This window comes from Eptatretus burgeri, chromosome 2 (genome assembly GCF_056783735.1).
Source record: "Eptatretus burgeri isolate ZD-2024b chromosome 2, Ebu_testis_v1, whole genome shotgun sequence".
NCBI lineage: Eukaryota > Metazoa > Chordata > Myxini > Myxiniformes > Myxinidae > Eptatretus > Eptatretus burgeri.
Genome location: NC_140962.1, coordinates 104861834 through 104886149, shown reverse-complemented (window position 1 = coordinate 104886149; position 24316 = coordinate 104861834). Strand labels below are relative to the sequence as shown.

The following is a 24316-nucleotide window of genomic DNA, read 5'->3' as shown; positions in this document are numbered from 1 at the left end:
TACCTCTGGCTACGGCTTCCCCTCTACTCCAACCTCATGTTTATATGTGTACTGTACCGTCCACCTAACAGTGATGACTCCATCTACACCTCACTATCTGAAAACATGCACCAACTTCTATCTTCTCATCCAAACTCTCTCTTCCTCTTATGTGGCGACTTCAATTGTCATCACGCCAGTTGGCTCGGTGTGGGTACCTCTCTCACCTGCCATGGCACTTCAGCAAAAGACTTCTATGACTCATTGGGACTGACTCAATCTGTCAACTTCCCATCCCAGATCTCCACCAACATTATTCCATCTCTTTTGGATCCAATTTTGACCAATTTCCCTGAAAATATTTGCTGTTCTTTCTCTGCTCCAATCGGTTCATCTGACCACGTACTTGTCAAAGTAGACATCTCTCTGGCTGTTATTAGAGAACCACCTCAATGCCGTCAAGACTGGCATTTCACTCAGGCCGACTGGCAGGGACTCCAAGCAGCCATAACACTTTGAGACTGGTCTCCCATCTCTACTTTCTCTGACATCAACTCGTCCTGGGAATTCTTTCAAAGAAACTTGCTCTCTCTCACGCACAGATTTATCCAATCTTGTCTTCAGTTGTCCTACCCTTCCTGCTGCCCATGGTACACTGAAGCTTGTGGTGACTCAGTTGTCCTGAAACAACTTTCCTTCGCCTCATGGAAGGCTTATCCAACTGAAGGCAATCTCAGTTCCTTCCACAAAGTTTGGAACAAGTGTGTGACTACCCTCAGGAAAGCCAGAAAACAACATCTTTCTAATCTCAAGTCTGAACTCTCAAACCTGTCTCCATCCTCCAAATCCTGTTGGTGTCAGGTTGTCTGTTTTTAGCCACATTGCGTAGCGAACGCTGGCTTTAAGAGAGCTCCCGTTGTTGTTGTTGTTGTTGTTGTTGTTGTTGTTGTTGTTCTTCTTCTTCTTCTTCTTCTTCTTCCTCTTCCTCTTCCTCTTCCTCTTCCTACAAAACCTTTAGGGCGTGGCTCTTTTATTTACAGGATCCAGATCTCCTTAAACACTAAACACATGTACACATCCGCGCATTGAGGGTGCCTTTTGAGAGCATCTATCATGAACTTTTAAATATATTCGGACATTTGCTTTAAAGTTTCGAAAAGTTCACGTTACTATTTAAAGATTATTCCATTTAATGTGTTGCAATTTCGTAAATACACTTTTTTTCGAGCTTCACATCGGCACTTTAACTCATAAGTAACATTGCTGGTTTGTGAAGTGGGTAGCACATCCTTGTTGACTGATGATTCATGATGATTCGTGATTTCAAACCTTCGTGATGATTGCCCTTTCCAGTACAAGTACAAATCAAACATATTGTGTCCGACACGTTTCTGGCTGTGCAACCCCGAGTAATCTTTATCTCTCGCCGTTTGCTGACGTCAGTCAACAAGAGTGTGTTACCCACCTCACACACCAGCAATGTTATTTATGAGTTTAAGTGCCGATGTGACGCTCAGTACGTGGGCCGCACAACACTAAAATTGGCTGATCGGATCAAACAACACATCCCCCTGGTGATTCGAAGAAAGATTGTGAGGGTTAGAACACAACCAGTGCGAGCATATAGAAATATCCAGCAACCACCGGCCACTGTTCCTGCTTCATCTGCCAATGCACAGCACCTGGTTCTCAACCCTATCTGTGCAGACCAGTACAATGCAGATATGTTCAGGATATTGAGCCGAGGTCGGATGCTCGTTTCATTTGCGTATGTTGGAAGCAACCTTCATCCTGACCACCAATCCAATATTATGTCGTCAAAAGGAAGTTGTATGATCTCTGTGTCTTTTTCAGCATGGAAAGATCAAGGGAAGTACGTTAACAAATGGTGAATGGACCTTTGGGGAAACCCATCCCCCTCTCTCCAGGATGTGGTTGCAAACATCAATCATCGACAAACTCTGCTCCAGCCAATGGGAGCTCGAGGTGAAGATGATGAGCCGACCAATGGGCGTTCGGAATAATGTCATTACGGTTGAACCAATCAGCGTCTACCTTATTGAGACCTGCGGATAAAGCACGTGCCTTCCCTTCCTCCTTCACTTGCTGTGATTTTTACCTTGAAGAGTGCAGCACAAAAAGCTTCGATCATTATTATGTCGTGTTTGTTTGTATCCATATTAAAGTTTTGTAGTACCAAACATCTGTTTATGTTTTAAGAACATAAAATAAAGTATTATTTTCCTGTATTAAGAACAAAAAATAAAGTATTGTTTTCCTGTATTAAGAACATGAAATAAAGTATTGTTTTCCTCTATTAACAACATAAAATGAAGTATTGTTGTCCTTTATTAAGAACAAAATAAAGTATTGTCTTCCTTTATTAAAAACGTAAAATAAAGTATTGTTTTCCTGTATTCAGAACGTAAAATAAAGTATTGTTTTTCTGCATTAAGAACATAAAATAAAGAATTATTTTCCTGTACGAAAAACATAAAATAAAGTATTATTTTCCTGCATTAAGAAGATAAAATAAAGTATTTGGTAAGTGGCTGAAGCACTCCAATGATATGGTTGATAAGGAATGATTGGCTTGGCAAGTGATAACAAGCCGATTGGTAATGGCACAGACCCGCAAAAAGCTAAACATCGTCAATTTCATAACATTTTCAGATTTCATAACAGATTTTGAATTATTTAGTCGATGTTATCCGATCCTCCAAAGTCAAATTATATTTCTACGAACAAACACCACCCGTCACTTCACTGATGGGGATACTAAAGGGGGGGGAGAGCGGGGAAGAGAGAAATGGGTGGGGGTGAGAGAGAGAGGGGGGAGAGTGAAGAGGTGGAGGGGAAAAGAGAGAGGAGGGAGGGGTGTGAGAGGGAGCAGGGGTGTGTGATTGAGGAGGGGTGTGGGAGATAGGGGAAACCCATCCCCCCTCTCTCCAGGATGCGGTTGCAAACGTCAATCATCGACAAACTCTGCTCCAGCCAATGGGAGCTCGAGGTGAAGATGATGAGCCGACCAAGGGGCGTTCGGATTAACGTCATTACGGTTGAACCAATCAGCGTCTACCTTGTTGAGATCTGCGGATAAAGCATGCGCCTTCCCTTCCTCCTTCACTTGCTGTGATTTTCACTCTGAAGAGTGCAGCACAAAAATCTTCGGTCACTATTATGTCGTGTTTGTTTGTATCCATATTAAAGTTTTGTAGTACCAAACATCTGTTTATGCATTAAGAACATAAAATAAAGTATTATTTTCCTGTATTCAGAACAAAAAATAAAGTAATGTTTTCCTGTATTAAGAACATAAAATAAAGTATTGTTTTCCTATATTAAGAACATAAAATAAAGTATTGCTTTCCTGTATTAAGAACATAAAATAAAGTATTGTTGTCCTTTATTAAGAACATAAAATAGAGTATTGTCTTCCTTTCCTAAGAACGTAAAATAAAGTATTGTCTTCCTTTATTAAGAACGTAAAATAAAGCATTGTTTTCCTGCATTAAGAACTTAAAATAAAGTATTGTTTTTCTGCATTGAGAACATAAAATAAAGAATTATTTTCCTGTTCGAAGAACATAAAATAAAGTTTTATTTTCCTGCATTAAGAAGATAAAATAAAGTATTTGTTAAGTGGCTTAAGCACTCCAATGATATGGTTGATAAGGAATGATTGGCTTGGCAAGTGATAACAAGCTGATTGGTTATGGCACATACCCGCAAAAAGTGAAACATTGTCAATTTCATAACATTTTCAGATTTCACAACAGATTTTGAATTATTTAGTCAATGTTATCCGATCCTCCAAAGTCAAATTATATTTCTACGAGCAAACACCACACCACCCCTTGCTTCACTGATGGGAATACTAAAGGGGGGGGGGAGCGGGGAAGAGAGAAATGGGTGGGGGTGAGAGAGAGGGGGGAGAGTGAAGAAGTGGAGGGGAAAAGAGAGAGGAGGGAGGGGTGTGAGCGAGGAGGGGTGTGAGAGAGAGGCGGGGTTGGGAAAGTGAAGACAGTGTGAGGTGAGAGGAAGGGAATGCAGACATGCAGTGGAGCATTAATTACGATTCATACTGTCTCATAAAAATGATTCTGCAGAGAATAACAATGAAGATGGAAACAAAATGATGTCTAAAATCCATTTTCTAAGTCATACTATAAATATGTCCCAGAGAGAAAACACTGCCTAGACATGTCTTGAGACAAAACCTGCCAGATACGTCCAGAGCCAAGCTGTCCAGAGACAAACTGCTCAGACACATCCAGTGAAAAACTCCCGTCCAGACATGTTCACAGGCAAACACCACCTGGATGTGTCTGGAGCCAAGCTTTCCAGAAACAAACACCGCTCTAACACATTCGGAACGGACGTGTTTGGAGACAAACACAGCTTGGACACGTCCAGAGACAAACTGCCATCCAGACACATCTGGAGATAAATACCATCCAAACACATCGGGAGACAAATTCCGTGGGGACATAATCACCATCTGGATATGTCCAGAGACAGAGACAGGGAGACAGGGAGAGAGATGGGGAGTGGGGGGAGAGTGAGAAATGTAGGTGTGGGAGGAGGGTGCTGCACTGTGTTGGGAGAAGGTAGAGCAAGGATGGGACAAGGAGAGAGAGAGAGAGGGGTGGGGGTAGGGGATTTAGCAGAGAGAATATGTTGTGCTTGATGAACAACACAAGCGCGCACGCGCACACACACACACACACACACACACACACACACACACACACACACACACACACACACACACACACACACACACACACACACACATACACGCTTGGCCAATACCAGCAATTCTTCAGGAATCGGCAGATTGGAGTCAGTGTGATTACCGACGACAGTACTTGCTGTATACCACCCCAAAACCCCAAAATCATGAGTTGCTTTCACCAAAGAAACAACGTTGCATTTATGTAGGTGTTTCAGGGATATGTTCATAAACATTAATCTTTATAAACAGCTGCGTGTGATGGGTGAAAAAAAATTTGGCTCGAAAATTTTGAAAATACGTTAGTACGGCAATCAGCTCAGAAATTGGGTGTTATTTCACAACTTGCTCCATGAGGCAGAACTAACCACTTGCTCAGGATGACGGAGCATGAATCTCTCACTCTGAATGACTGGCATGGCAAAAGCGTCCACAGTGCTTGAACAATTCGTTCAGAATGACGTAGCGCTGTAGGGTGCTCGGCAAGTGGCTTAAGCAAGTGGACTACTTGCTTAACTCAAGCAAGTAGTCCAATTAAATGGTTGATAAAGAATGGCTGGCCAGGCTGTGGCTGCATACCACATAAGATCCCTTTAAGTTTAAAGCTCATCTTCACCATGCACACAGCAGTTAAAGAAATAAAATAAATTTGTTCAAATAATGACTTTATACACAAGAGAGTTGCTGTTTAATGTAGAACAACCATGGAGACGTCACAAAGTTTAATCACCTGTGAAATAAACATTGCAGATAATCTGCCACATTGCCTGCTCATCTGTGCATGCGTCATGTGGTACTTAGGTTCGAGGTCTGCATGTACCTTTAACTTTATTTGAAAAATATCGCTATTTCACCAGATTTGCTTTGATTCCCTGAAGAGCACTTCACGAAACCTTCGAAAATATAGACACAGATCTGGCAGACACTTTCGATAAGCAGTCCCCCTGGAGGAGAGGACGCGATGTCAAGCAGTGAATGCATTAAATCATGTCGCTCAACGAAGCTGGTTAATTTTGGCACATTACTAAATCTTTTGTTCACTCAATATAATTCTCCAAACAGTAGAAAAAGATAAGTTTAATGCTTTGTAAATTTCACATTGTATTTTGTATATATGGAGGAGGGACTATAGCCTTGCTTGCATAAAGTAAATAGGTATATAGGCTTAGTTCTCTCTCTATCGAGTGCAGCCTGTGGCTACTGGTTGCATCATTGGTTGGGACATGGCTATGCTACTGATGCAGTGTCCCCCTTACCAGTACACTGGTACTCATTTTGCCGACTTCGGAAGGATGACAGGCTGAGTCAACCTCCTGGTGTATTTAGTTCAGCAGCCAACGGGGCTTGAACTCAGGACGCTAGGATCCCAAGCCGCCACCCGAACCACTAAGCCAACACCAGGCTCCCATAGGCTTAGTTATAAGACTCTTCGTTATAAGATAAGGCTTAGTTAAATAAGGATGTTAATTATCTTCAAAAGGGGGTGTTTAATCAACTCAAACACCCAATTTTCACTCATGCACTTCCTTGGAGTTCCCTTCGTATGCCTGCAAAGTTTCAGGCTGCTAGCTTTCATGGTTTCGTAGTTGTGGAGGACACCCAAAAACTGACTGACATTTATTAGTATAGATTCTGATGTTGCATGTCACGTGGTATGGATGTATTGGATTGAAGAAAAATTGTGTTAGATTAAATGGTATTTAAACTGTATTGGATTAAAGAGAAACAAAATGAACATCTTCGCAGAAACCACTCGACGGAAAAATTGAAATATGGTATTTTCCGTAAACTTCCCATGGAGTATATAAGGGGACAACATGACATCATCAGTGAATTGCTGTTCCAGTCATAATTCGTTTAACCAAAATCCTTCTAAAAAATCTGAAACTTCATATATTTGATCTGTGACCCGATGTGAGTGAATCGTTACATTTATGACGTCATCGGTCATGTGGTCCGGTGGCCATGTTGGATTGAAAATAAAAACGTTAAAAAATCCTTCCCCAGAACCACGTAACAGGTTAATATGAAACGTTATTTATTTGCTCGACCAGTCACGGGGAATATAGTTTGAATTTTTTTCACATTCATCTTAATTGATGAAATTTAGCCTTAATGTGCACAAAAGTAGTTGTTAAATATCCTAATAATTAGTCAACAATCAATAAAGATATGGATAATGGCAATGTATGTGACATAATAGTGTACATGTATGATATGGGTACATGGGCAATAATAGGAGTGGGCCATAATAGTAGCGTGTTGAGGTAACGATGGTATTTTTGTTCAGAATGAGTGCACAAAGCAAGACGATGTGCTGTACCGAGTGGCGTACTAGTTATAATATGTTATCCAGACTCAAGGAATAGCTTGCAAAATGTGCATGTATTTCAAAAAACACAAGTAGACAAAGCACATTATGAAGCAGGTGCTTCACTGGGAACAATATAACAGGCCATCTGCTTTGTGTGTTCATTTTAACCATTGCAAGATTCTGATTTTGTCCATTTCCTATTTATTTCACCTGGCCTCTCACGACCTCCACCGTTTAAATTTGGTTGAAAGCTTTTTGATGACATAATTGGAGCAGTCTAACAATAGGATATGAGCAAGGAAATCATACTTGAATTGTGCTTTCTCAAACGGATTGCTGGGCCTGGTAACTATACGTGAAAAGAAATTTGTGTGTGATTAAATTTGCTAACTCAATTGTTTTTGTTTCTTTGTAATAACTGCAAACCTTTTAACTTCTCGCAAGTGAACACTCATAGCTTGTCTGGTTGGATCCTTTTGGGGCTTTAGCTGAAAAGGTGAAGCAGGTATTTTGTGCATTGTGTGATACTCTGGGGTACCATGTAATGTTTAAAATAGTTAGAAGACGATGTCAGTGGCAACAGCAATACATGGCAAAACTCATTACCCGCTGTCCATCTCACTTTGTTCTCTGTTCACCTTTCCTTTACATCTGTCCAGTAATTATTGGGGATTCGGGTGATGTTGGCAGCGATGATTTATCATCATTTTACCACCCATCCCAAATTGCCCCTGAGGGCATTAACAGTGAAGAACTGCATTATACATAAGTGAATCTTTTTTGAAATGTCAATTTTTTTGGTGCTATTGTGTTACAGAAATGGGTGACAATCCATTGGAGAATAAAGGTATTGAAAATGGAGCCTTCCAGGACCTAGATCGGCTCGCCTACATCCGCATTTCAGAAGCTCATTTGGAATCGATTCCAAAAGGTGGGAATACCAGAAGCAAACTAAACAAGAGGGCATCTGTTTTGGGCTGATGACTACTAACCAAACAGACACATGTTTTAATGCACCGTGCTCCCTCAAGGTGAGCTGGTCCATAGATGTCACAAACATGATGTTCCAATGTCCATAATACTTCAGTGTGACACCACCATCTCTTTTCTTTCTCTCCTGTATATACTATAGTATATACTGTATATCATATATATATATATATATATATATATATATATATATATATATATATTTTACAATATACTATAGGAGGCCGCACTGAACAGCAGCAGCAGGATCTGCTTTGTTAGCCTGCACATGCAGGAAAGTTTATTATTCTTTTTACTGTTAATATCCTGGCTGTCTCTCCAGATATATTTGTGGACCACAGACATGATGGTATGTGACAGGCACATCCGTTTGGTCAGAATCCATGCAGCAATAGGTAGTTGGCACATGGTTCCTGGTAGCATAACAGTGAAGTGGTTTATATTTGAAACAAGAGCCATGTGCTATGACCATTATGCAAGTCTTCGCAAGCATCTCTGGAAATCCTGTCCTTGGAAATCAGACAAAATGAGATCCCATTAAGCGTGAGTGCTGGATCGACTCTGTGCCCCCCAAGACTCTCTCCAGGATACTAAATGGACCTACATTCGTGTGATGTCATGCTGAGAGCTTATAAGTTGGTCATGAAACAAACCCTGCAACTCCTCTCCCCTCTTTCAGAATTCATGTACCTTGTTCCCACTTCCAATTCCTACTCCTCCAAACAAAACAATAAAACATAAACAAAAGGTGTGTGCCTTCCAATTATTTCACCACCCCGAAATTTTCATTCTCCCACTTTTTATTCCTACTGCTCTACTTATCCTCATCTGCCAAATACCTCAAATTGATTTACGGTCCTCCAGGCATTTCCTTCTCCACCAACCGAATGTGTCATGTTATTCCTTCAATTCTTTCCAACATTCTTCGCATCCTTCATCCATAAAATAGTTCTCAAACGATATTTGCCTCTAATTTTCATTATTATTCCGAGGATACTCAGCCTTACAGGCTTGTACCCCATTGATTTTTTATTATTATGGTTTACCATGGTCTGAGACTGATGGATATGCTGTTCGACACACACACACACACACACACACACACACACACACACACACACACACACACACACACACACACTCAGCCGAGGATACTCAGCCTTACAGGCTTGTACCCCATTGATTTTTTATTATTATGGTTTACCATGGTCTGAGACTGATGGATATGCTGTTCGACACACACACACACACACACACACACACACACACACACACACACACACACACACACACACACACACACACACACACACACACACACACACACACGACTTGATCTCAGACAAACGTAGCTGGTGACTATGGCGGAAATCGGAAATGACTAACTTTACAGAGCACTATGGGTGCCAGTGACGCCATCTTGTAACTCTGCTTTTCTCTCCACAACCAGTGAGGCAATTGAGGACAAATCCCCCTACCCCATTAGATGCCAACCCACGGGCTTTATCCGTGCTCTATCGTCTAAACACTGAGTGTCAAGCGAGATGGCGAGGTGTACACTGCCGAAAATAATTTTCTTCATAAGAAAATATTTTCCTCAAATAAGAAAAATGTTCTTTCAGCAAGAAAAAAATTTCTCATGGTTTTCTTTTTTCTTCTTATTTTAAGAAAACACTTTCTTATTAAAAAAAAAAAAACACAAACATATTTTTGGCAGTGTAATGTATTTGAATCATGTTGAAGGCATTAGTTCAACATTTATTTGAATGCACGTTGCTATCTGGGAAGCAGCGCGTGCAATTTTCAAAGACTGCTTGGTGTGACCGAGTCACCAAGGTCAGGGTCAAACCACCGACCTCCCATTCTCAGAGCGGATCCTCTAAACACATTGCCATCGTCTGGTAGAATGATAGAAGTTTGTTTATTTTCTTACATTCCATATTTGTATTTTGTTACTTCTCATCATCACAATTGTTTGGTGTTGTGATCAACTGTCAAGTCAGTGATCATTTTTATGCATTTGCTTCTTCGTTAATTTCCTTGTTAAAAAATTTATTTATTCTTTATAAATCGACCAATTGGAATCTCAAAAAGTGGTTTTTAATTGCATATAAATCCTCAAAAAAATGTTTGGGAAACAGCAAATGTAACAAAATCCAGTTTGTGTAATGGCATGCCATGATTGCTACCACTTTTGTCATGTGCAAGTATACGGCAGGATGTAGCTGATTCAGGTAAAAAATTGTTGTTATTGTTTTTTACCAGGACTGCCAAGCCACATTAGTGAGCTTCACCTGGACGGCAACAAAATTACAACAGTGAATGATGGCGACCTCAAGGGACTGGCCCACTTAAGCAAGTAAGCAGAGCAGACCCAGAAGGTCAAACCACAGCTCATCTCACATCGTTCAGCTGGGATTGGGTTTTCACTTTGAGATCCTGTTTTTTTCATGCAACGTTTCCATCGTGTACAACCTGCATGTGCTCACAGGTTTGAAATGTATTATCCTTTGTTGAATGTTCATGGCAAAATGTCATATTTTAAAGTTCCATGAAAAAGCAGTTTTTTTGTTGTCCTCGTTACCTCCGCCACAGAAGGGGGATGGAGGTTGTGTTTTCACCCCTGTTTGTCTGTCTGTCTGTTTGACTGCTTTTCTGTCTGTGAGCGGGATATCTCTAAAAGTTAGTGACGGATTCGGATGAAACTTAGTGGACAGGTTGCATGTGTGACAAGGGCGAATTGCTTCACTTATGGTGAAGATCTGGATCTGGATACTCGAATTTTTAAAAAGTGATTCTTCACCATTGAGAGAATGGGCCAAAAACGACATATCGCTGATAGCATGATATCTCAAAAAGTTAGAGACAGATTATGACAAAACTTGGTGGATGAGTTGGGTTAGTGACAAGAACAAGCCGATTTGATTTAGGTTCAGGTCCGGATGTAGATCTGGCCAATCAGTGTGGTATACAAACTGTAAACTGTTCAGCCTTGCGGAGGTGTGCGCTCTACCTACTGCCACTCTAGTTCTACATACGAAAATGGCAGAACATGTTATTTAGCTTTCAAAGTTGCACACATGGGGCATTCAAAAGGTTCTATGAACGAGATACAACAGTCCAGCACCTGGAAACCAAATTTTCAAGAAACACTTACATACAGTATTATACATTTTCTCAGTAATCCTATCTCTATAACTTATTTAAAGACCTCAATCATTCCCACATCCTTGTAGGGTCAGCTGGGGAAAGATATTGCCCCAAGGCTCTCACGAACTGGCTGGCCCGGCCTAACATTTGACTGAAGCTAATTTCGGCAGGAATTAGTCATTTGGTGAGGCTTTCGGAGATAACGCACCATCTTCGCAAAATACAGTGTGATTTATTTTAATTTAGTCCACCGGTTAATACGAGCAGACGGCACACCTGGCTTAACGTCCTACTGAGGTGCAGTGCACTTTCTGATACAACTTTCTGCCTGGGAAGCACCAATGAGAGAGTATATAATTGGTTCGGGAATCAAACACAGACGAGACAGCTCAAAACTAGATACGCAAGTGGACAGCTCAAAACTACCCCCAAACTAGACTTGCAAGTACATTACCTCTGTACTATTCTGTCAGACATCTTACTATTAATAATTTACTCATTTTTATGTTTTTGGAAAACAATATGTTGGTGTGTCCTGGACTATTCTGAGTATTGTGTTTCCAGAACCTTTTGAATGCCCATTCATATCGGCATATGCCTATTTCCCAGCCCAAGTTCATTGTATGAGATAACTGTGGTTTCAACATCACATGGGGTTCACCTTTCATTAATGTTTTGGAAGCATGTACAGGTGAGACGACTTGAATAAGTTTGATGGAAAATGGTTGGGAAGATTTACTGCAGGAACAGAGGTCTGTGATGAATAAAAGCAAACACAAAACTCCAACCATATTGCTCAGTTTTAACTGCTTGGAGCTTGGGGTAATGTATGGCACAAATACATAGTTCATGTATAAATGTTGTCATATTGAGTGTGAAGAGAAAATTGAATGCAAAAAAATCATAATTCCCATCGGGCAATGCGTGTTTCCATAATTCCTTTTGAATAATGGTTAAAACAACTTAAATGTTTTGCCAGGAAGATCGAGAGGAACGTGCATTGACCTAATACGAGGCATGATATAGATTGAAGATTGCACAATCAATCAAACGGAATTCTCTCGTATATCTTGTTTGTGATATCTAGAGATGGCATCTCAATGTAATCAACGACATCCTAATGAACTACGATTTCATTTGTTGGTAAAACATTTATTTGTCACTGGGTATACATTACCAATTTTTTTATTTTCATCGGATCCTTGACATTCAGTCCTGTGGATAATAATCAAATGCTAATAAAAACACCAGCTCTAGGTTATTGCTGCTCTTGGTTTAAAACAATATATTTTATTATCCCACAGGGTGATCTCGTCCACGACTTCATAACTTGCCATTTCCTTGCTCCACCCTTTAGATTAGGCCTAGGCCATAACGCCATCACGGCAGTGGCTAATGGTAGCCTGGAAGGCGCACGGAATCTTCAAGAAGTACACCTTAATGACAACAAACTCACCACCGTCCCCCGTGATCTGCGGAACCTGAAATATACACGGGTGAGGCCTTCCATCCCTACATGTTCACCCTGATGCATCCAGTCTGCCCACAAGAGCCCTGCTGGGCCCAGAATAGATTCTCATTTCTCATTTCATATTGCTCTTTGCAGTAGCAGCTGCACCCAGGTTGACTACACACATTGCATGTTTACTGGATCGTCCTACAGGGTAAAGGTCGTGAGAATGCAGACTGTATTTGAAGCATGAATCATTCAAGGTTACAAGCCGTCAGTTACTTTCTTTGCAATCCATATAAATCACCACATTGTGCAGAACAGGAAGAGTTATAATTTCGAGCTGCACCGATTTGACTTTTGCTCATGGTCCAATGTGCTCCTTAAGGGTACGGTAAATGAGAAAGTCAAAGACGATAGTCAAGAATGATTCGACATGTATAGGTTACATTTCATTGTCATGTTTTGAAATCTGTTGGACTTACGATACGTGTAGAGCCAGTTGCGAGGCAGGGAAGGAGATAGTGTCAAGATATGAGGAGCTTCAGCAGTGAGATACTTTTCTCGGTCAAATGTAGCTATCACCATACTGCAACAATTACCAAGCTACATTTATTTTTTTTCCTTACGGCAGAAGCACAGGAAGTGAACCGTTTTCGATACAACTCCATCTTTATTTCTGAAAAAGTTTGTTATTAACTTGCCCAACAAAAATGGTGTCACTTCTGGTGGAATCATGTGATTACCTTGTATCGAGGTATACACTTTCATTAAGCAATCCCAATTGGGAGTACACTGAAATTTAGTAAACAAAACAAAGCTGCTTTAATACGACTGGTATAAAGACTCAAGAACGGAAAAGCTTACTGGGAGAGGAAACTGGAGAAATGGTGCCAAACCTGATCGTACTCAAATAACTTTAAACAGAGATAGGTGTACACCTGGGTATACCATTCTGTACGGATGCGTATACCTTGGGGTACACCCATCCAGGGTTAACGAAGTGTTAATCCACTACAGAGAAGGTATACATATATCATTGTCTGCTGTGCCAACCAGTACTGCAAAGCGTCAAAAATGTTTACGCCAACTTGCAGACATACATTAGCGAGTTGAACAGTACTCGAGGTTTAACACCTATCAGTCAAAGCATTTCTTTGTTCTTTTACTCACCAGCTTGGCTGAGGGTTTTAAGAAAGCTTGCTCGCAGTGTGACCAATACCTTCACCTCAAGGCACACACTCGCCTCTGAGCCGTCTAGCCTGGGTTCGAATTTCGGCTCTGCTACCAACTGTCATCCCGGTGTTTCACAGAGAGGGTGATTCATCAATGTGCATGCCATCCCTCGGATGGACGTTAAACTTGATGTCCCGTCTGCCTGCATTAGTTAGTGGACGTTAAATATCCAATGGTTTCCTCAGCGGAGAATAGGCGAGCAATCCCCGGCACCCTGAACAAATTCCAAGTTCCTGCCCTAACATGCAGAGGGCATTGCATCAGTGGCATAGCCGCACCCTCAGCCAATGATGCTGCCCCACAGCTATGTGCTGCATAAGAAAGAAGACTCTGTGGGTCTCCACATCAGTAATATCCCTCCCCTGAAGCTTTGTTTGATGCACAGTCTCATGGTTATTTCATCACCTTCTTTTCTCAGCTTAATGGAATGCAACTTCTATTGTGCCATTTGCATCTGCAGAGTTACAAGACATCAACCTCTTAAGCGCACTTTATTTGTAAGCATTCCATAAGGGGAAGAAACCCCAAAAGTACTCTCCTGAGTCTATCAATGACTTTTAATGAATCCCCATCCGGTGAGGCAAAATGATCTCAGGCATTTCCATTTGGCATGAGCTGCAAAAACAGGTTAATGCCATTATTCACCATTGGAATTCACTCCAATTATTCACCATGTCAGCTCTGTTCACTGAACCCAACTGTTTGATGAAGATAGTACAAAACACAGACTAAAAGACTTGCATGAGCAGATAAAGACAAGATTTATAACATATCAACAAAGTAATACTCTTTCAAAATGAACAACTATTCCTAAGTTTAACAAAGAGAAAACACGATGATATGCACCTCGAGCTTGTAACAATGTGTGCATGTTTTCCAGGAATGTATATCATGGGGTTTTTTTTTATCTCTGGATATTTTGACCACTTGGATCTAATGCTATAAACAACCAAGAGAGGAGTCATTTTGGGCTTCTCTGCAAAGGCGAATAATGACATTATGATGATCATTCAAAATGTTATCGGTCGAAATGAGATGCTCACAATAGTTGAAGAAACACCACTTCTTCTTTTGTACTGGCAAATAACACCCGTCATTTTACTGAAGAGAATACTAAAAGGGTGAGGGAGAAAAAGAGGGGGAAGAGGGAGAGAGGGATGGGGGAGAGAGACTGAGGAGAGAAGAGGGCGGGGGAGCAAGGAGGGGTGGGACACTGAACCAGGGTCGGGGAAGGGAAGACAATGTGAGGTGAGAGGAAGGGAAGGCAGACATGCGGTGGAGTGTTAATTATGGTTCATACTATCTTATTAAAATGATTCTGTAGAGAATAACAGGAAACATGGAAACAGAAGAATGTCTGAAATCCATTTTCTACTGGTCATACTATGAACACGGCCCAGAGACAAACACTGCCCAGACACATCTGGAGACAAAACCCACCTGATGCACCCGGAGTCAAGCAGTCAGGACACAAACACTGCTCGGACACATCCGAAGACAAACTCCCAACCAGAGACAAACTCCTTTCCGGACAAGTCCAGAGAAAAAAAACTCCCGTCCGGAGCCAATCTCCCATCTGGAGAAGTCTGTAGACAAACTCCTGTCCAGACATAAATACCGCCCAGATGTGTCTGGAGGTAAACACCGTCCAGACATAACCACCGTCCGCATGTGTACAGAAACACAGAGAGAGAGAGAGAGAGAGAGAGAGAGAGAGAGAGAGAGAGAGAGAGAGAGAGAGAGAGAGAGAGAGAGAGAGAGAGAGAGAGAGAGAGAGAGATATAGATAGATAGATAGATAGGTGTATGAGAGTTAGCAGAGAGAATATGTAATGCTTTATGTACAACACACACACACACACACACACACACACACACACACACACACACACACACACACACACACACACACACACACACACACACTCACACGTGCTTGGCTGATATTGGCAATTTTTCTGGAATCGGCAGATTGGATTCATTGTGATTTCCAACTGCAGTATTTACTGTATACAACCCAGAAACCTTGAGTAGCTTTCACCGAAAAACAACGTTGCATTTATATAGACGTTTCAAGGATATGTTCACAAACATTAATCTTGAAGAACAGCTGCGTGTGATGGGTGGAAAAAAGTTTCGCTCGGTAATTTAGAAAACACGTTAATACGGCAAACGGCTCAGAAATCAGGTGTTATTTCACAAAATCTCGCTCAGGATGACAGAACACGAACCATTCGCTCAGGTTGATGGAGCATAAACCGCTCGCTCGGGGTGACGGAGCACGAACCACACACTCAGCGTGATGGAGCATAAACCGCTCGCTCGGGGTGACAGAGCACGAATCACTTGCTCAGGGTGACGGAGCATAAACTCGGCAAAAGCATCCACAATGAGTGAACGATTCGCTCAGAATGACGTTGCATGGTACTGTCATCAATAGGTGCTCAGTAAGTGGTTTGAGCACTCAAGCAAGCATTCCAATTAAATGGTTGATAGGGAACAGCTGGCCAGACTACAGCTGCATAACATTTAGGAGCCCTTTAACTTTTAAAGCCGGTCTTCACCGCACCGCTGCAGTTAAAGAAATTAAATTAATTTGTTCAAATATTGACTTTATCCACAAAATAGTTGCTGTTTAATATAAAACAACTCTGGAGACATCACAAAGTTTAACCACCCATGAAATAAACATCGCAGATAATCTGCTACTTTGCCTGCTCATCTGTGCACGCATCATATGGTACATCGGTTCTTGGTCCGCGCAAAAGTTATAACTTTATTTTAAAACGTCAGTTTTTTTCACCAGATTTGCTTTGTTTCCTTGTAGAGCAACCTCCAAAACCTCTGAAAATATAGATACAGATCTGGCAGATGCTATGGATAAGCAGTCCCTCTGTGGGACAGCCCACAAGGTAAAGCAATGAATGCATAAAATCATTTAGCTCAATTAACCTGGTTCATTTTGGCACATTCTTAAATCTTTTGTTCACTCCATATAATACTCAAAACAGGTGAAAAAGATAAGTTTAATGCTTTGGAAAGTTCACATTTTCTTGTTTATATGTGGAGAAGGAGGGATGATAGTCTTGCTTGCTTAAAGTAAATAGGTATATTGGCTTAGTTATAAGACTCATTATTTCTTTAAATTATCAGATTTCACTCAAAATTTCAACACTTCTTTAGTCCGCATGATATCCGATCCTCAAATAAGAAATCATATTTTGACGATATACTTTGATTAGTCTGTGAGAGTAGATCGTGGAATATCATAACCATAGAATGCATGAAATCGCTCCAAGCTCCTAATTTGAAAACTATAATACTTTAAAAAACGATGTATGCAGTGATCCATAGTTATGATGAACAGGCATTCGATAATATGAGTGAGGAAAGTGGAAAAAAATACTTTATCGTTAAGAAATTGTTGTGGCCCTTTCCAAGTCGAGGCATGGTTGAGCAGTCCAAAAAACATGGTGGCTTCAGACCCTAGTGAAGTTATCTAGGATATGTCTTCAGACCCCATAGAGAGTGGTGACCGAGAATGCGCCTGATAAGGGATATAATTAAATAAGGCCATTAATTATCTTCAAAAGGGGTGTTTTCATTAACCCAAGCTCCCAATTTTCAGCCATGCACTTCCTTAGAGTGTTCTTTGTATGTGTGCTAAGTTTCAGGCTGCTAGGTTTTATGGTGTTGCAGTGATGGAGGAGACACACTGACACACTGACACACACACACACACACACACACACACACACACACACACACACACACACACACACACACACACACACACACACACACACACACACACACACACACAATTTTTAGTATAAAAGTGTCCATAATTTGTAAGGAAATATTCCTTTCTTATGAACCATTAGATTTTTATCTTGCCAAAACGAAGTTTTACAAGATATGTTAGTCAGCTTGTATGTTTTTTTTTTTGTTTTTTTTTTGTTTGTCTATAATCACGTATAAAAAATTCTGCAGAGCACAGTTATCATCGGAAATTTTTGTAACTTCGCATATCAGAGGCCTATAGAGGTCCCTTTCAGTGCACAAAATTTTGAAGGTCAAGGTCAAAGGTCAAGGTCACTTTGGCGCAAATCAGGGGAGTTGACGAAACCCTTATTTTTTGAGTAATTTTGATCGGATCGTCTTCAAACTTCATGGGAATATAGTTCATGGTCTGGCGCTCAGCTGATTAATTTTTGGTGGCGATTGGCCTTGACCTTCATGTGTTTTTTTTTTGTTTGTTTGTTTTTTTTGGTCTGTAATCACGTATAAATCACTCTGCAGAGCACAGTTGTCATTGGAAATTTTTGTAACTTTGCATATCAGAGGCTTATACGAGGTCCCTTTCAGCGCATAAGATTTTGAAGGTCAAGGTCAAAGGTCAAGGTCACTTTGTCGCAAATCAGGGGAGTCGACGAAACCCTTATTTTTTGAGTAATTTTGATTGGATCGTTTTCAAACTTCATGGGAATATAGTTCATGGTCTGGCGCTCAGCTGATTAATTTTTGGTGGCGATTGGCCTTGACCTTCATGGTTAGCGCCGAAGGTCAAACATATTTGACCCCAAGGTCAAATTTTCGAGTTTTAGGAACCATATCGTGTAGTACCTCAAATTGAACACATCAATGAGTGCTTTCTAGATATGTCAAGCTTGAGACATTATGACGTCATTTGGTGACGTTATGAGGCAAAAGAATATTTTTCATGGTTACTCTATAGAACGATTCTCATCGGAATCTCTCGTAGGCAGATATTTCTCAAGGAGTCGCTCCTGGTGGATAGCAGCTCTGTTCACCTCAGTGTGACCTTAAAGAAGTCACACGTGGTCACCTTTTGGCAAGATATGGGTCAACCTGCGGGTGACATTGGTTTATTTTGTTTTTAAATCAAAAGTTCTTGGTGAAATTTATCGGATTAATTTTTGTGTACATAAATCTAGACTGATAAAAGTTCAACGACAGATGACGACAGTTTCTCAGATTACTCTCCTCAACAACCAATGTGGATAAAAAGGGAACAGGGAGACAAAAACATCACACATGAGTAGATGAGTGGCAGAAAAGGAATAAATTGAGGTCAAGAGAGCAGAGGTGGGTATGGAAAAAAAGCATGAGGTGCTCATGTGCAGCACTCCTGAAGGCCAGAAAGGAGGATCATGCGACAACAGCCACAAAGAGAGACAATCGGTTCCTCAGACGATTCAATGGCATGAAGGGGGAATGAAAATGAGCATTCAGTTTAGAGTGGGGAGGGTAACCAACTGTGGGATTCAGGAAGAATGGATGAGAGGGTGAATTCAGCAAGGCCAGAAATTAGGCAATTGAAAAACAAGAGTCTATTAACCTGTCTGCATTTGGCGAGACGCAGATATTGGTACTTAGCTTCCTGCTGAGATATGCGAATTACATTGAGAGCCATGGACTCTATCTCCTGGGAACCATGGAGAGCCCAGATTGGGAACCCATTCTACATGATACTTTAGATGAAGACCTTATACTGTACAAGACTTCAGATGAAGACCGAGCTAACTCCATTCTGTGCACTGCGTGGCTCAGAATGGAGTTAGCTATGCAAGAAATACTGAGGTGTTGGCCTATCTTATAAGAAAGTCTGGAGATATGATCTGGCCAATACAGGTTGTGAGGCCGAGCATCTCTTCAATGCATTGGTCACAGAAGTAAACTGGTGGGTCCAAAAGCCAATCCTTGTAGAGAGACAAATATAGCACAGGAATGATCCATTGTTGACAAACATGTTCCAGGTAGCTGACCAATAACTTATTTTCCAGATATGTTGAGATGGATATGTTGTAGACTGCCTATCAGATTTGTGGTGCAGTGTTCTGCACAGGGTGGAGTGCTCCACAAAATTATGCAGAGGATTATGAAGGAAAGCAGAGAGGTCATTATTAAACACCAAGAATAATGTCGATCATAAAATTCTGCTTTGCTCGACACCAGCCTCATGGAGGAGACCTTGAAACAATGCCGTCAGGAGCGATAGCATCCTGTTGCTTCTGATCAAGAGAAAAATCTGATAACCATTCAAGGAGTGGTCCCTGCATCCCATGAGCAAACAGCTTGGAAAGTAAGGCTTGCTGTCAGACAGTATTGAAAGCTCAAGAGATGTTTCTTTAACTCTTGTGAGCGTCTCTCCCCTCAATATTTTTGTACGTCCCACATGCATTGATCATGAGGAAAAATTACATCTTTCTGAAGAACAAAAAAAAAGAATTTACGTACTTTTCGCAATCTATGAAAGGGCTTCACAAAATACAACTTTATAAAACATAATAATTATTAGGAGAGTACAGAGCATCAATTGGAGAAAACTGAAGATATAAGAAAAAAAAATCAGGACAAACCATGTGACCTATGATGTCATGTGTTCCTCATGGAAAGGCGGTCATACGTGTAAAGTTTCACCTCGATCTGTTCTGCCACTTCAGAAAAGAAGATTTTCAAAGGTTTTTTTTTTAAAACAATATGGCTGCTGAATCAAGTGACTGATGACAGCATATACATTTTTTTGTGGACCATTTCATCTCTAAATGACCCTCAAAATGTTTTCATACTGATCAGATGTAGCTTTCTACATATACAATTACAACGTCATAAAGAAAACGTCCTTATTCCCCGTGAGGAGTACTTTTCCGTGTGCCAAGTTTCAAGTTTTTTTCCTTGGTGCTGTTTCAGAGATACAGAGGTCCGAAGTTTTTCCATTTTTCCAACATTGCTGCACACCACGTGACTTATGGCGTCATAATTGTCATAAAAACATTCTACCTGAGTCGTCGCACCAATGGTGAAAATTTCATCTGAATCCGACAAGCGGTTGCAGAGAAAAACACTAAGGTTCTGTGCAGACAAACAAACAAACAGACCTACAAGCCGGTAGGCGACATGGGTGGTCGCTATAAAATTGCCTACTAGTCATACAGTTTTTCACGGATTAGGCTGAAAATTTTTGACAAAGAGGTTGATTATAGTGCGCATAAAATCGCGGAAGCCGATTTTTGTTTTTCGAAAAAAAATTGGGGGGGGGGGATTTTTCAAAAATTTTAAAGTCCCGTTGCGAGGCAACGGTGGTGTCCATAGCAACGGTGCTCAAAAGCATAGAACTCGATCCTGGTATGAACCTACCTGTCAAGTTTCATCAAAATCGATTGACTCCTCTGGCCTCCAGAGCTGTCCATTACATACATACAGTCTAGTCTAGCGATCACCCAAAATGCAATACCCTCTCTTTTGGCGAGGGTAATAACATCATTTGGACAGCGAGGTTATTCGAGAATAAAAAAGACTTGCATACAATGTAAGAGATTATCGAAGGTAACATAAAATTGATGAATTACTACTTTGTTAGATCTTGATAAAATTGCCAATGTTGCCACCAATCTGGAATGAAACTGGTGGACACTTTGTTAATTCAACCTCTTAAATACCATCCAACTGACAACTGGGTATCAGGACCACTAGCATAAGATGTGGAAGAAACTCTATGCTTAAGTGAGCTGTGGAAAATTTTATTCAACGACATATCTGATGAGGATGAATGAAAGGGGTGGTTTGAGAATTCAAAAGCTTATTCGGGCACAAGCTATTCTGAATGGTGAGCGGTTCATGATATTCTGTTAATGTACAATGCTTTATACTGTGTCGGTTCTGCCGATGCAGTTTCTTGGCTCGGGTTGCATTCCTAGATGGGTCGCCACTCCAACACAGGGAGTCAGAGCAGGAATTTGTAATTTGGTCAGAGTGCTGACGATAGCTCGCCTACTCTTCGCGAAGGACACCATGAGATCTTCAACATTCACCAACTAATGCTGGCAGACGGGATCCCATGCTTAACGTCCATCTGAGGGGCGGCACACACATCGATGCGTCGCCCTCCCTGTGAGACTCAGAAAGAAAGTTTCAGAAAGTTCCAAAAGCTAACAATTTTACTGAATGTTTTTCAACAACAGATGAAGGATTTCGTTGTATGTTTGTTGTATTTCCAAATTCCCTCTTGTCATCAATAAAATACAAGTTAATTGTCCAGTATAACACAATGTGACAGTCGATGTTTGGATTAACATGCACTCACTTAACACATGTGGGTGGTCTTTCTCTCTGTGATGGGCAGGCGGTTTTTCTACACAACAATGACATCTCAGCTTTGGATGCTGAAGCGTTCTGCAGAACCAATGGTCGAGTGAAGAAGACCCTGTACACAGCCATAAGCCTTTATGGAAACCCCATTCATTACTGGGACGTTCCACCGTCCATCTACCGTTGCACTGCAGGAAACGGGGCTCTTCAACTTGGGAACCTACGAAAATAAGGCAAAATCAAATGAAAAAGAACAAGTGCAACGATTGAATGAAATTCTAATCAGTTTTCATTAGTTCTTTGTCGTTGGTGTGGTGCTTTGTACATGTTTCATAAGGGGCCAGGTATATATTACATATGCAGGAGGGAGGGCAGGGGGTTTGAGAAAAGTAAAAAGTTGAGAAAAGGAAGGGTATTGATTATTGAAAAAAAGGTGATGTTTCAAACTTTGGGAACACTCGGGAGGGGGTGTCAAAAGTTTTGTCATTTTGCGTATGTAATATTTCATTGGCCACAAAATGTAAGGCGAGATTCATCTTCTATTTCTGCTTGTTGTCGTGTTGGGTTTATAGCATGGTGTTAAGGACGTATAATCTTTCTTTAAGAAATGCAGCTGAAGCAAATTCAGGTGGCAACCTTGGATCTTCACATTGCAATCTGCTTGCCTATGAACATAACAATACCACTCTCACAAGGTCCCGAGTGGATGTTAGATTACCTGGATAATTGCTCTCTCACAAAGATACATGTAGGGGAGAGAGGGAGAGAGGTGGGGTAAGTTGAGCCACTTTTTGGTGATGTTGATCGAGACTCCAAGGTATCACATAGTCGAAGATGACATATATATATATATTTTTTACACAGCAAGTACACGTGCACAGTTCGTGGGCCATGAAATTAGTTAAGCAGGATCAACACCAACGTCATAATGAAGCAGTAAAAAAAAAAAAAAACACTCAAACGGCTCAACTTACCCCATTGATTGAGTAAGTTGATGCATGTCCTGGGGTAAGGTGATCTGCTGCATATGACAAAGAAAGGTCATTCTGGGAAAAGATATTCAACTCACACATTTTACAGTTTGTTGACCTATAATGACATATTCAGTAGTTTGGTTTACTGGTCAGCCACAATTGTCGTCCGTACAAGTGGCCACAAAGTCCCTATGTGCACAATTATAATTTATCTGGATGCTTCCCTCCATTCTCCACACAAATTTGAATTTTTCTCCATGTTCTTCTGGACATCTTCTTCCATGTTGAGGGTTGGTGGTCATAAAAGCAGCAGCCTGCCAAACTAATTAATTGTAGCCAAATAGAACAGGTCAGGATGAAAGCTTACTATACCAACTGTTGGTTGCCCCTGAGGATTAGGCGAAATCTTTGGAGTAATTATATTAGGAAACCACACAGCCGTTTCAGCAAGTTCCACTTTTATTGCCGATAGTCGGATTTTCTTCGCTGCATGGTTCTCCATTGTCTAAAACTGCTTTTTCCTTCCATCAACAAGCATAGTATGTGACTTGTTATGAATAGATGGCACCACCTTTCACCTCTCTCCATCCTGACACTTCCAGTCGGGGTGGCTCAACTTACCCTATGGCTCAACTTACCCCCCTCTTCCCGACAGTTGGATCCCAGAGACATCCCTATCCCCTTCTTCCATCCAACCCAACCACCTCCTGATAAAAAATGCATGATGACAAGTTCATTCAGTTGTCATACGTGAATTAAGTAAATATTCTAATGAGCTTTTCTCAAGCAATTATGGACACCACAATGGCAATGTACATCCATGAGTCAATGTATTTTCTCTTTATGCTCAGGTGGATACTCCCACCTTCCTGCCCAACTGCCCACTTTTCTTTATATTTTAAAATGCTGGATCCACTTCAGATAGGGATGCAAAAAAACTTGATCTGATTTATATTCACATGATACGTAGAAATTATTTTTAGTTTTGAATTTTGGAGAAAGTTGAATATGAATTTTTTTTTTGTTTTTTATTTGGTAGGTAGTATTTCATGAGAGATAATACAAGAATTGTAATTTCACTATTGATGTAGTGTTTCAAATTAATAAAAGGTAAACTGTTCTGCCATGAACATGTTGCTTGTTTTAACCCAACAACCGAAAGATGCTCAAAACCTTAAATTAAAGAGCAGGGCCATGCCATATCTCTGGACATCTGCTTAGCTTTCGAAATTGTCTCGCAACCCAGCCTTACTATCCAAACTGTTTGCTAATGGTATTAATGGGCCCCTCCATGAATGGTTAAAATATTTTATCTTTACCGAAACAACAGGTTCCGAACGATTACATTATGCTTCAAGTTCTCCCTCTGGAGTTTGG

The 24316-nt window shown here is 40.8% G+C and overlaps 1 protein-coding gene across 1 annotated transcript in view; it reads left to right on the top strand.

Annotated features, from left to right (window-relative positions):
- LOC147032725 (decorin-like) overlaps window positions 1-24059 on the top strand; it is a 38685-nt gene extending 14626 nt beyond the window's left edge. The window contains exons 4-7 of the mRNA XM_085870573.1: window positions 7846-7959; window positions 10284-10377; window positions 12526-12664; window positions 22000-24059. Coding sequence (XP_085726699.1) covers window positions 7846-7959; window positions 10284-10377; window positions 12526-12664; window positions 22000-22197 — 545 coding nt within the window. The 3' untranslated portion in view covers window positions 22198-24059. The remainder of the gene's footprint in view (window positions 1-7845; window positions 7960-10283; window positions 10378-12525; window positions 12665-21999) is intronic.
- Window positions 24060-24316: the final 257 nt, after the last annotated feature.